The 13,083-nt window shown below is 38.1% G+C and overlaps 1 protein-coding gene across 1 annotated transcript in view; it reads left to right on the top strand.

Moving 5' to 3' along the window:
* Nucleotides 1-13,083, top strand: part of msh3 (mutS homolog 3 (E. coli)) — a 115,292-nt gene that overhangs the window by 84,790 nt on the left and 17,419 nt on the right. The window contains exon 22 of the mRNA XM_079814060.1: nucleotides 12,920-13,046. Within this exon, the coding sequence (XP_079670186.1) occupies nucleotides 12,920-13,046 (127 nt within the window). The remainder of the gene's footprint in view (nucleotides 1-12,919; nucleotides 13,047-13,083) is intronic.

Genomic DNA, 13,083 nt, shown 5'->3' with positions numbered 1-13,083 from the left:
TATAAATGGTATAAATGTAGCTGAATTTCAACAGTTAACGTGTTAATTTTGCCATATCTGCACTTATTTACCCTATAATGCCTCTACTGTATCATATTAGATACCCACAATTTGAAGGCCTTTAAATGATCAACATGAAATTAAATTACCAACCGCAAATGTTGCTGAAAAACCTGCTCTACTAAATCTACTAAATGTCTTCTGTCATCTGAATGATAATTCATACTTTTTTTTTGCAAGTAAAATGCCTTTTAGTATAATTGTACAGATGTCCATCTTCAGGTTGTTGTACATGTATCTTTTTGCTGTGAAATCTTTAGCAAGATTTATAAAGTAAATTTAAGAATTGTATATTGTAAGTAATATTGTAGTTAGTTTATATAGTTGTTTGCTTGTAATATTTCAAGATGAATTGCATATGTCAGGCTTTGCTAGTTTAATGAGTTGTATGTTTCAAAGCATTTCTCTAGCAAATACATTTTCTCATTTGATCGCTATATCCCCTTACTTTTTTATGCCACCTATAAACATCACGTCTCAGCCTCATATGATGCAATCTCTTTTTTATACAAGTAATTTCTTCTGCGTTCTATTGAATGTGGAAATTTCATTGGTCCAAAATCCCATTCTGTATATTAAAAATCAAATATGTTCTGATTGGGTGTGATTGTGCCACATCTTGGTACATGTTCGCTTTCAGTGACGTGAGACAAATTGCTTGACAAATTACTGACAAATTACTTGGTGGAAACGTGTCTGGCCAGGCTGGGGGACAGTGTCAGACGGCACAGCCATGGGCTATTCACTGACCATCTGATGCATATTGCTCACAGAATTGGCATGAGCTTTTTTTTTTCAAAGCTGTTGATGCATTATGGAAAACAAAATGACCACATAGTGGTGTTTTTTAAGGCAAGCATAATTTCACTATTGCTAATAGTTGGGGTTCAGGGGTCTTTCAGATGTTTTGTACAATGAGGATTTGTTTTTACATTTACAACATTTACAATATTTAGTATATTTTATATTAATTAATTAATTTAAAATAAGTGTGTGTGTGTGTGTGTGTGTATAATATATATATATATATATATATATATATATATATATATATATATATATATATATATATATATATATATATATATATATATATATATTAGGGATGCCACAATTCTCAATATAATATTGAACCGTTCGGTACGGCATTCACGGTTCAATACGCGCTTGTGAATTGCGGTTTTTCGGTTTTGCATTGAATTAATTATTTTTCTGCAAATTCTATAATTTTCCTCCATCCCACACGTTAGTGGTAGAGTTATACTCATGGAACACTATAGTTGTTCACAATCACGAACGTTCATTATTTGCATGCGTTTTAAAGCCTTGCCGGTTCATTCGCGTGCGCGGTTTTAACATGCGCTTTTCCGAGCGCGTGCACTAAACGCCTGTCAAACATGTGATTACTGAACTAAGTAGTCGTCTAACTGCGCTAATACTGTCAAATACACACAAGGTTAACATAAACACAGTTGGATATGTCTAAAGTGAAAGTAAAATCGCGTGTGTCTATTAGATGCACGGAGGTCTTACATTGACAGCAGCAGCCTAGTGAACACGCTGTCCTTAAAGGGACAGTTCACCTCTAAAATTATGTCATTATTTACTCACTCTAATATTGTTCCAAACCTGTATTCATTTCTCGATGACAGAATTTTCATTTTTGAACGAACTATCCCTTTAATGTTAATACAACAACAAAAGACAAAGAGAAAATCACTCACTGCTCTTGACTGAAAAACTAATACAGTAGCTTTCATAAGAATCAGTGTATATTTTATAGTGAAGTCTATGTAGTGTATTATTTTTACATTTATTCATTCAATTTCATACTTAAATGCTGCTGTACAGCTCTGAGCTGCCATTGTAAATCTTTATATATATTTATTTTATATTATACAATACACTAGGAATGTGTACACAGTTTTTTTTTTTAAAGTAAAGTTTAAAGTTTAAGTAAGGTTTTTTCAATTATTTGAAGTAAAATAAAGAAAGAGTATTGCAATAAAAAATAGTCTTTTTTCTCCTTAACCTCTTGCTGTTCCTGTCGCCTAAGAATAGAATAGCAAAAAACCGAACCGAACCGAACCGAAAACCGTGGTTAAAAATCGAGGTATGTATTGAACCGTGGACTAACTGTATTGTTGCATCCCTAATATATATATACTATACTATACTGAACAAAATTATAAACGCAACACTTTTGTTTTTGCCACCATTTTTCATGAGCTGAACTCAAAGATCTAAGACTTTTTCTATGTACACAAAAGGCCTATTTCTCTCAAATATTGTTCACAAATTGCGCCTGCTGCACCAAAACGGCAAAAGTTCCTTGATTATTACGCAGGAATGTGAGTATAGTTCCTAGCTATATCGGCCTTGAAACTCACAACTTTTCATTTTCTGTCGGCCTTAGTACACGATGTAACTACAGAAGAGTCAAGTTTGAATAGGAAAAATAACAAAACTCTTTGGTCAGTTTTTGGAGTGAGATGCTAACGGTCTAATCAGATTGCTAAGCTATGCTAAAAGTGCTACTGCCAGACCTGGAGATTGGCTGAATGGATTCGAAAACGGTAAAACTCAAATGATAATAATAGTCAAAAATAGTGGCGCGCTCCTTTAATAAATAGAAAGTTCAAAAGAACAGCATTTATTTAAAATAAAAACCTATGTAACATTATAAATGTCTATACTGTCATATTTGTAACTTAATGCATCTTGGCTAAATAAAAGTTTGAATTTCGTAAAAATCATAATAACTCCAGGCCACTAATATACAGTATGGTTCCTGTACAGTGAGTTTTCTGAGCCAGTGGTTCCCAACCTTTTCCAACTCGCGGCCCACACAACCAAACACATACATTTTCGTGGTCCACTAAAATAATTTTAACATACCTGGCTATTTGTGTCGTTTTGGTTAATGAGGACTTAGAAAGGGAGATTGTTAACACAGTCTTTATTGAATAAACTGGCAATGAACAGAAAATGCAGATAATGGGTTACAGAGCCCAGGCCTGGTTCCAGAATCAAATCGGGTGCTTTAGACTTAATGCACATGTATCAACCTTTTGTCCCATCCATTGTAATGGTCACTATGGTCACATCATTGCAATTTTTGAATTCCGTGTACAATTTGCAGCGTGTACATGGCCGTTATTCAATGAAGCTGTCTACACTGCAGAATAAATGTCGTGTCTACACTTTGTTTGTTAAAATAAGAGGATTCACGAGCTTGCTAAACTCAGCACTGAACAAAAAGTCTTTCAGTGGTGAATAACTTACTAACTTAAACACCTCTGATTGGCCATTGCATTCAAGAAATCAACAAATATGTCTGTGATTGTCTACATTGCTCAACACTGCAAAAGCACGTTGTAAATAGAAACCTTTGACTCCAGGGCGCAAACACAAATAAGCACTGGAGTGTTTGCCAAATCTGTTTTGCCAATTTCCTATTATTACAGCTTCAACTGGGGGTGCACCTGCTTTCATTTGAGGGTTCTTAGCACCCTCTGCACCCCTGTGGAAACAAGCCTGATCGAGCCTCAATTAAAGACAATTAGGCCTTATAAACTAGAATCTTTGTGATTCACCTAATGCAAAGTTTTATGTTGTTTAGCTTTTACTAAGCACTGTATGTCAGGCTGAAGAGAAAGTTCCAAACGGAGATCAGGGTTGATGTGAATCTTATTTTAATATTATTGTTTTTATTAATAGCAAATGGCAATATTGCAGCAACCCACTGGGGGGCTGCGTTCCACAGCTTGAAAACCACTGTTCTAAGCAATTCAACTTAAGAATTACACCCAGATTAGACTCAAAAAGCAAACAAATATCTAAAGATCAGATTATCATAGAGACTTGCATGTTCGGTAAACAAACAACACTCTAGCATTCACCCATTATCCCCAAGCAATTCCATAGCAATCAATTCTAAACACCTTTGTAACTACATACCAACACCCTAGCAAGGTGGCTTTAAAGGGCAAACACCACTCACAGTTTCTTCAGAAAGTGTACAAATGTAGTCTTATTTTGTACGCTAGAATCCACTTAGAATATCATGAGCGTTATACGCTCAGACTCGCTTTACAGCTTGAGTTGACACACTGCACGCTCAGAGGTTCAAAAATAAAACGCTTCAGTGTTTGCTCAAGCGTGTGCTTCATATTGAAATTCCCCCCTTCACACTAGAATAGCTTTTTGTCCATGCCCGTTTGCCTTTAGAGTGCATACATGTGTACTGGCAGCATCTTGCAGAGAGTGTCTGCACATCGCCATGGCAACAAAGCTCACTCGTTCACCTGTGCTGTATTTAAGAATGTAAATACGTTTGTTGTGTAACACCCTTGAATGATGCATTGTGAGCAGCCTTGACGCAGAACTTTCTTCTGTGGGCGAAAGGTAGTAGAGCAGCACTGGTTGCCATAGCAAAGAGGCAGTTAGAGGCACATGTTAGAGGCAGACAGTCACTCCTCAATATTTAGAGAGAGCATTTCTAAGTTGAGATAACTGAGAGTTGAAGAAGTGAGGAGGTGTGCTTTTAGATGCCTTAATGTTATTCAGAACTTCACACTTTGTCCTCTAGTTTTGCAATAACCCGGCCTTGAAGAACTCTTCTTTTCACTTTGTGGGTGCTAAATTTTCATTGGTCATGTCAAAACCAGATCATACTGAACATACTGACTGTATTTTAAAGGGGACCTATTATGCAAAATTCACTTTTAAATGGTATTGGAACATAAATGTGTGTCGGCAGTGTGTGTACACAACCACCCTATAAAGCTGTGTGTTCACCAAAGCGTTTTTTTTCACGGCTAGCTAATTGTTTTCAATGGGAGAGCCACGTTTCAAAGATTGTTCAACTTTGGGTAACATGCATCGTTCCTCACTAGCTGCGTTTACATCAGACAAGTAGCACAATCACAATAAAAAAGTCACATGTAACCACGTCAATCAGAATGAATTTGGCCAGATCTGATAAAAATGTCATTCAGATTCTAAGGGCTGGTTTATTCCTTTTGTCATCCGATCGAGAGGACATGTACTGCGCATGTGCAGTGACGTAGAAATAGTGCAATGACATGCGGAATGATCTGTTTCTTGAACAGTCTTTGTTTCGGACTCTCATCCACAGACGACTGGTTTTGGGCACGGTAATGGGCATTTTTACTGTTTGATAAATATAAGCAGCACATCATAGTGGTTCATGTGCTCGTCGTTGCCTAATTAGGATCCTTATAAAAAAAAATTAAGTCTGCTTTTCAAAACAAAGAAATGGAAGATGGTTAGTATGCAACAAAAGCAGAAAACTGTATATTTGTGCAGTGTGCGCGTGTCAAAAGATTAAATCTGATCAGAAGCTTGTGACATATAAACGCACACTTCAACCCGATCACTTTATTGTGGTCATGTAAACACGATGCTCGGATTCGTTAATCGGAATGAATTAATTCTGATCGAAGCAAAAAGTTTCCATGTAAACGTAGCTACTTTCACTTTTTACCCAGCGTCCAATCACAGTGAAGGAGGGGTGGGACAAATACCAGACAGAACAACAGTCACATTCTGCTTGTACAACAACGTCAACAGACGACAAGTGTCAACATTATTTGTTTAGAAACAAATAATTTGCGAAGTCATATACTAGTAACAGTTCTGTGGATATTTCATTTCATAGCAGATATAGCATCTCGTCTGAAACAAAAACTGCACCGCCAAATCGCTCTTAAGCGCCCGCAGCAAGGCGTTTTCAAAAGAGCGCTAAAAAAACGCTTTGGTTAACACGGACTTATGGTAAAAATCCACCCATTCCTTTTTTTATATTCCCCATAAATCATAAAATGAGTTGTTTGCGTTTACTATACATTGTGACATCACAATGTAACATGCCCCACCCATGACTGGTGACGGAATCTGCCCTGTTAGCTTCTCTGTTAGATCCTCCCCTGAGTCACTCACTATGTTTATCTCCTCGCTAGAGCAGCTAGTGGAAACACAAAAATGTTTCAGCTACGTGATAAACAGTCTAAATGTTCTGTTGTGGGCTCTATCAATGAACACAGAACGCGTTTATCCATTCCACCGCGCTACTTTTCCATCTTTTACTTTTCCAGCGTCTGGGGTATCCAAGGCACGAGCTGTAAAGGCACTGCCCTCATCATTTAAAGATACACACACGTTTGTGCAGACACATTCTGGGGACACCTAAGATTTATATTACATCTTGTAAAAGGGGGTATAATAGGTCCCCTTTAAACATCAAATGTGTTTGGTATCACATTAATCTGAAATTGTGCTTTCATACAGACAGATAATTGATTGATTGAAAACTGATTTTACAATCTGTACATTACTTGTACATTACGATATGAGTGGATGGCATTACATCATTTCTAGGAGTAAAGGGGCACAAGTCTTTATCAACCTGCCAGAAGACAAAGTTATGTTTAAAAGGTCCCAGACCAAAAAACAGCTGTCTGAATTTACTAAGGTTCATGGAATTGAATCTAGGTACTCAACACTTTTATTTTAGATATTTACACAAAAGTTTTGACAGTGACAGTAAAGGCAAGGCATTTATATTGTTGCAAAATATGTTGAAATAAATAAATAATAAATGTTTGTTCCCACCGAAATATTAAGCAGCACAACTGTTTTCAACATTTATAATAATAAGAAATGTTCCTTGAGCACCATTGAGCACAACAGCGTGACTACACTATTTATTGTAATTATAATGTAAATATAATAATTTAAACTAAAGGCCTTTTCACATCAAACATGAATATTTGGCACAAAACCAAATTTGAGTAGAAGTAATGCACTCCTATTGAGCTACAGTATTTACAACTAGGTTGAGCATTCACCATATAACAGAAACACTTTTATTTGTCTGGTGTTTAAAAAACAATAAGATACACAGTAAGCTTCAATAATGTTCATCCTATGTATTGACAAATAATGATGGTTGTATTTGATAGTGATGGTAAAGTTAGCAGCCTTGCTTTGAAACACCTCTAGAGGTCAAAGTAAAAACTGACTCTAATAAATGTGAACTTGTGAATGCATCACAGAAAAACACAAGACATAAATCTTGTTTATGGCATATACGGTGCACAAGCAGCATCTTTGATTGTGCCACATTTGTACGTCCCTCACACCGACCTGTGTCTTCTGACCTGCCAAACTGAGACTTCTGTCAGCAAAACTGAATGATAATGTCAAGATCAGCGTCATGTCTCTTGTTCTGCTTCAGCGCTCTGTCTGCGTATCCTCTGTGTGTCCTCATATTCACACTCCAGCTCAATGCCTCACATGAGCCTGCTATAACAAACACATCAATAAATGGAGGAAAGAACACGTTCCCCCCTCTGGAATGAGATGTGCGCATTGGTGAGGTGGTAACACTATGCAGATAATGGGCTGCTGATAATGTTCGTAAGTGGCGAGTGAGGGGGTGGTTGCTGTTTGCGTGGTTTGTACATCTGGCTCAAGGATGTCTCGCTCTTTCACAGTCATATGGAGACAGGATGCTGAGTAACCAAATCTGTATTTTTATTCCTAATGAATTGTCTTAAAGGGGTGGTTGATTATGATATCACTTTTTAAACTTTAGTTAGTGTGTAATGTTGCTGTTTGAGCATAAACAACATCTGTGAAGTTACGACGGTCAAAGTTCAAAACAAAGGGAGATATTTTCTTTTAAAGAAATTGCTTTTTAAGGACTATAACAAACGGCTGGTAGGGACTACACAAGCTTCCTCCTGGGTTAGTGACATCACTATCCCTGAAATTTACATAAACCCTGCCCACGGGAACACACAACAAAGGGGGTGAGATTTTCATGACAGAATATGCTAATCAATGACTTGAAGATAGTTAACTCCACTTCAGCTACATAAATTCATCAACTAACCATTCAGGAACATCTTGTTGCATTCTGCATGTTGTCACTTCTTCTCGAGTCTATCCATCATTTTCCGACTCCGGTTTGAGCATAAAAGGCTGAACAGTTTCATTGCCTGTCTGCATGAGGTAATCAGAGCTGCTAACGCAAAACTTTTGATGCTCCGCCCCATGAGCAGCAGCTCATTTGCATTTAAAGGGGCACAAAAAGTCACGTTTTCTCACCCTCAAAAGTGACAACTTTAACATGCTATAAAAATTATCTGTGGGGTATTTTGAGCTAAAACTTCACATACACACTCTGGGGACATTAGAGACTTATTTTACATATTGTAAAAAGGGGTAATCAACCACCCCTTCAAGTAGTTAGTAGGATAGTCCACCCAAAAATGAAAATTCTGTCATTTACTCACCCTCAAGTTGTTCCAAACCTGTATGAATTTATTTATTCTGCTGAATACAAAACAAAATATTTTGAAGAATATGGGTGAGTAAATGGTGACAGAATTTTGGGTAACTATCCCACTATTATGTTTTCAAAGATCATTATTTTGTGTATTAGGTGTAATATGTTAACAAGCTTTAATGTTAAAAAAAAAAAAAAAAAAATTCACATACATTTATCAGCTACATTTATTGTAGCTCCCCTCTGCCCCGTCTTTCTAAAACGCGTCAATTTCTTTAAAGCTCCTCCATCCGAAAAGCGCAGTGTGCTCTGATTGGCCAGCTGAGCCATTATGTTGATTGGCCAAACACCTCAAGCTGGTGTCGGAAATGTAATGCCCTTTGCCATAATTGCGAATTTCAGCTTTCAAAGCAATTATAAAGACAGTTAATAATGTTGTCAGTTTAACATTAGAGCCTGAGTCAGATTCTGAAAATTCAGATGATCAAGCCGATTGAACAGAATCAACTTTGCAAGCGCGACTTCACAGTAGTAAGCTCTGCTTGAGCGGCCAGTGTGAAACGGAACACGTCGTGCATCTATCATCTTTTCACCACCAGGTTATAAGCGGAGAAAAGAGGACGCTATATTTGTAAACATAAAACCATCTTTGCACTTTTGATCTTTAGAACGACAAACTATGTGTTATTCTACACTGCACAAAACTTCACATTTGAACAGTCAATAGCAAATACTTTAGCAAATAATAAAACTCACTGAAGCCGGCAGATTGCCCTAGCAAAGTTGGAATTGCCCCATTTTTGAAATAGCCTTGGCTTTGTGCACTGCTGGCCTTTTTCTCTCCAAGGTTCAGGAAACGGTCCTCCGTAAAATGCGCTGCGCACACATACAAACATATGGGTTGTACTATTCTGCACCAGTGTTGTAAATAAATCTTAACCACTGATTCCTAATTGCGTTCACTTTAGAAAGGCCAAATAAATCGGAAGGCTAACTATGCTTTTGCTTTCGTATATAAAGCACAGCTTCTTCACAGCATGGTGGTGGCGACAACACTACTACGAGAACTGAAGTCACGCCTTCTTTCTTTGCGTATGCATTTGGGTGGCATTATGGAAATATTTACAACTAGTGACGTACGTCGGTGAGGGAGAATTCAAGCTATAATCACCAAACTTGTCACAGTCAGTGTTCTGACTTTCTTGATATTCCTGTAGTAAACAACAAAATATAGCTAAAAAAAACTATGGAGTCAGACTAATAATTTTCATGATTCCAAATGTCACACAGTTCAAATATAAAGATATACAATACCTTTACCCTGCTTTATCCTATCTATCTACCATCCATCCAACTCTCAGAACACCTTAGCAACTGCTTAGTAGACTTTCAAGTAAGAATTCAAGTCAACATTAAAGTTTGTCTGACAAACTTTCCTTTTCTAGTTACAGTGAGGAAAATAAGTATTTGAACACCCTGCTATTTTGCAAGTTCTCCCACTTAGAAATCATGGAGGGGTCTGAAATTGTCATCGTAGGTGCATGTCCACTGTGAGAGACATAATCTAAAAAAAAATCCAGAACTCACAATGTATGATTTTTTAAAACTATTTATTTGTATGATACAGCTGCAAATAAGTATTTGAACACCTGAGAAAATCAATGTTAATATTTGGTACAGTAGCCTTTGTTTGCAATTACAGGGGTCAAACGTTTCCTGTAGTTTTTCACCAGGTTTGCACACACTGCAGGAGGGATTTTGGCCCACTCCTCCACACAGATCTTCTCTAGATCAGTCAGGTTTCTGGCCTGTCGCTGAGAAACACGGAGTTTGAGCTCCCTCCAAAGATTCTCTATTGGGTTTAGGTCTGGAGACTGGCTAGGCCACGCCAGAACCTTGATATGCTTCTTACAGAGCCACTCCTTGGTTATCCTGGCTGTGTGCTTCGGGTCATTGTCATGTTGGAAGACCCAGCCTCGACCCATCTTCAATGCTCTAACTGAGGGAAGGAGGTTGTTCCCCAAAATCTCACAATACATGGCCCCGGTCATCCTCTCCTTAATACAGTGCAGTCGCCCTGTCCCATGTGCAGAAAAACACCCCCAAAGCATGATGCTACTACCCCCATGCTTCACAGTAGGGATGGTGTTCTTGGGATGGTACTCATCATTCTTCTTCCTCCAAACACGTTTAGTGGAATTATGACCAAAAAGTTCTATTTTGGTCTCATCTGACCACATGACTTTCTCCCATGACTCCTCTGGATCATCCAAATGGTCATTGGCAAACTTAAGACGGGCCTGGACATGTGCTGGTTTAAGCAGGGGAACCTTCCGTGCTATGCATGATTTCAAACCATGACGTCTTAGTGTATTACCAACAGTAACCTTGGAAACGGTGGTCCCAGCTCTTTTCAGGTCATTGACCAGCTCCTCCCGTGTAGTTCTGGGCTGATTTCTCACCTTTCTTAGGATCATTGAGACCCCATGAGGTGAGATCTTGCATGGAGCCCCAGTCAGAGGGAGATTGACAGTCATGTTTAGCTTCTTCCATTTTCTAATGATTGCTCCAACAGTGGACCTTTTTTCACCAAGCTGCTTGGCAATTTCCCCGTAGCCCTTTCCAGCCTTGTGGAGGTGTACAATTTTGTCTCTAGTGTCTTTGGACAGCTCTTTGGTCTTGGCCTTGTTAGTAGTTGGATTTTTACTGATTGTATGGGGTGGACAGGTGTCTTTATGCTGCTAACGACCTCAAACAGGTGCATCTAATTTAGGATAATAAATGGACTGGAGGTGGACATTTTAAAGGCAGACTAACAGGTCTTTGAGGGTCAGAATTCTAGCTGATAGACAGTAGGGATGGGCATTTTTGTCAATTTCTCATTTCGATCATCGATAGGTCTCAAAAACGAGTACTCGAGTACTCGGGGTGGGGCATGTGCAAGGGGCGGGGCATGTCCGTCATTGAGATAATGAAAATACGGTTATGAAAATGGTTGTTGACGTACAAACATGACATGAAAACGGGTATATGAAAACATTAACATATAAAACAAAAAATAACTGCTAGATTATGATGCATAAATGTCTTTGAAAAAGAAACATCTTTATAAAATGACCGTCTCAAATAACCAAGTCAATAATATCGAGCATTGCCTTTGAGCTGAAACTGTGAAATAACACCACCCTGCAGAGCATGCAAGCTGGTTAATAAACTCAACCAAACGCACCCTATATCAGATTAATATGAACCTATTACAACTTAAATCAACACAAACGGACGTGAATGCGCACGTGAACTTCAGCGTGCTAGATTTTACAAGCTGGTTTGAAACGGAACATTTTGAATGCGCTCTTCCCAACAATTTTATTAAAAACGTGTTCTCATTATAATGCTATGACAGATTGACTCTGCACATCATGCACTTAATTTTATTATTCATGATCGAAGTGTTTACAGACATCACTGCGCGTTTTCGAACTCATAACGAAAAAAAGCTTTAAACAAACTAGGTCTACTGTTAAAAAATACGAAAACAGTATGGCACTGCTGCATTACTACTATCAATGATTCTGAGAAAGAAATAGCCTATCTGAAAAGAATATGACCGTCTCTAAACCATATTATAATGTCGAGCATTAATGCATTTGAGCTGAAACTGAAGAGAATGAACAACAGCCGGTATTACGGCAGCGCTACTAGCTTATTAAGCTCAACCAAACGCGTTTTATATTAGATTAATCAGATATAGAAAACATAAAAGTAATCTTATCTTACAATGTGCATCTGCAGAAAAGGATGCGAATGCGCACATGAACTTCACGCGCTAGTCTGCGTGTTCTCGCTAGTTTCTCTGTGGATTTCCTTTAACAGCTGATACACTGGGAACTAAGCAGATAATTTACAGCATTCTATTTCCATCGTGTTCTCATTATAAAACTATGTAGGCTATGACAGATTGGCGCTGCACATCTTGCAATAACCATTTAATGATCAGTGATTCCAGACATCACTGCAGTGCACCACTCAGTTTCACTTTATTTCGCCGCGGTCTGGAGGCGTGCTGTATAACGCTAACCAATCAGACCTCCGGTACCGCGCAAAATGACGCAATAACCAATAAAAAAAGAGACCATTTTTTTTTTAAATTCGTTCTCATGATCGATGGTCGCTGTCACGTTCGAGTACTCGATTACTCGACCACTGTTGCCCATCCCTAATAGACAGGTGTTCAAATACTTATTTGCAGCTGTATCATACAAATAAATATTTAAAAAAATCATATATTGTGATTTCTGGATTTTTTTATTTTAGATTATGTCTCTCACAGTGGACATGCACCTATGATGACAATTTCAGACCCCTCCATGATTTCCAAGTGGGAGACCTTGCAAAATAGCAGGGTGTTCAAATACTTATTTTCCTCACTGTACTTTCATAATTCTGTTCGGTGATGCCAGTGGTTCAGAAATTACGGCTTCACCTTTAAATTGATCAGATGTGTGAAGTTAGTTTAATTTTCTTCTCTGTGTGTTTCTGCAGGTGAAGTGTCTGACGTTATTTGTGACTCACTACCCTCCGTTGTGTGAGCTGGAGCACTTGTACCCGCAGCATGTGGGGAATTATCACATGGCTTTCCTGCTCAATGAGCCAGAGAGAACTTCTGATGGTGTGTATGCATTTATCTACCAACTTGCATTACATAA

Source organism: Gobio gobio, assembly GCF_949357685.1.
Source record: "Gobio gobio genome assembly, chromosome: 4".
Lineage (NCBI taxonomy): Eukaryota > Metazoa > Chordata > Actinopteri > Cypriniformes > Gobionidae > Gobio > Gobio gobio.
Note: the sequence above shows the minus strand (reverse complement) of the source record. Positions and strands in the feature narration are given on the sequence as shown.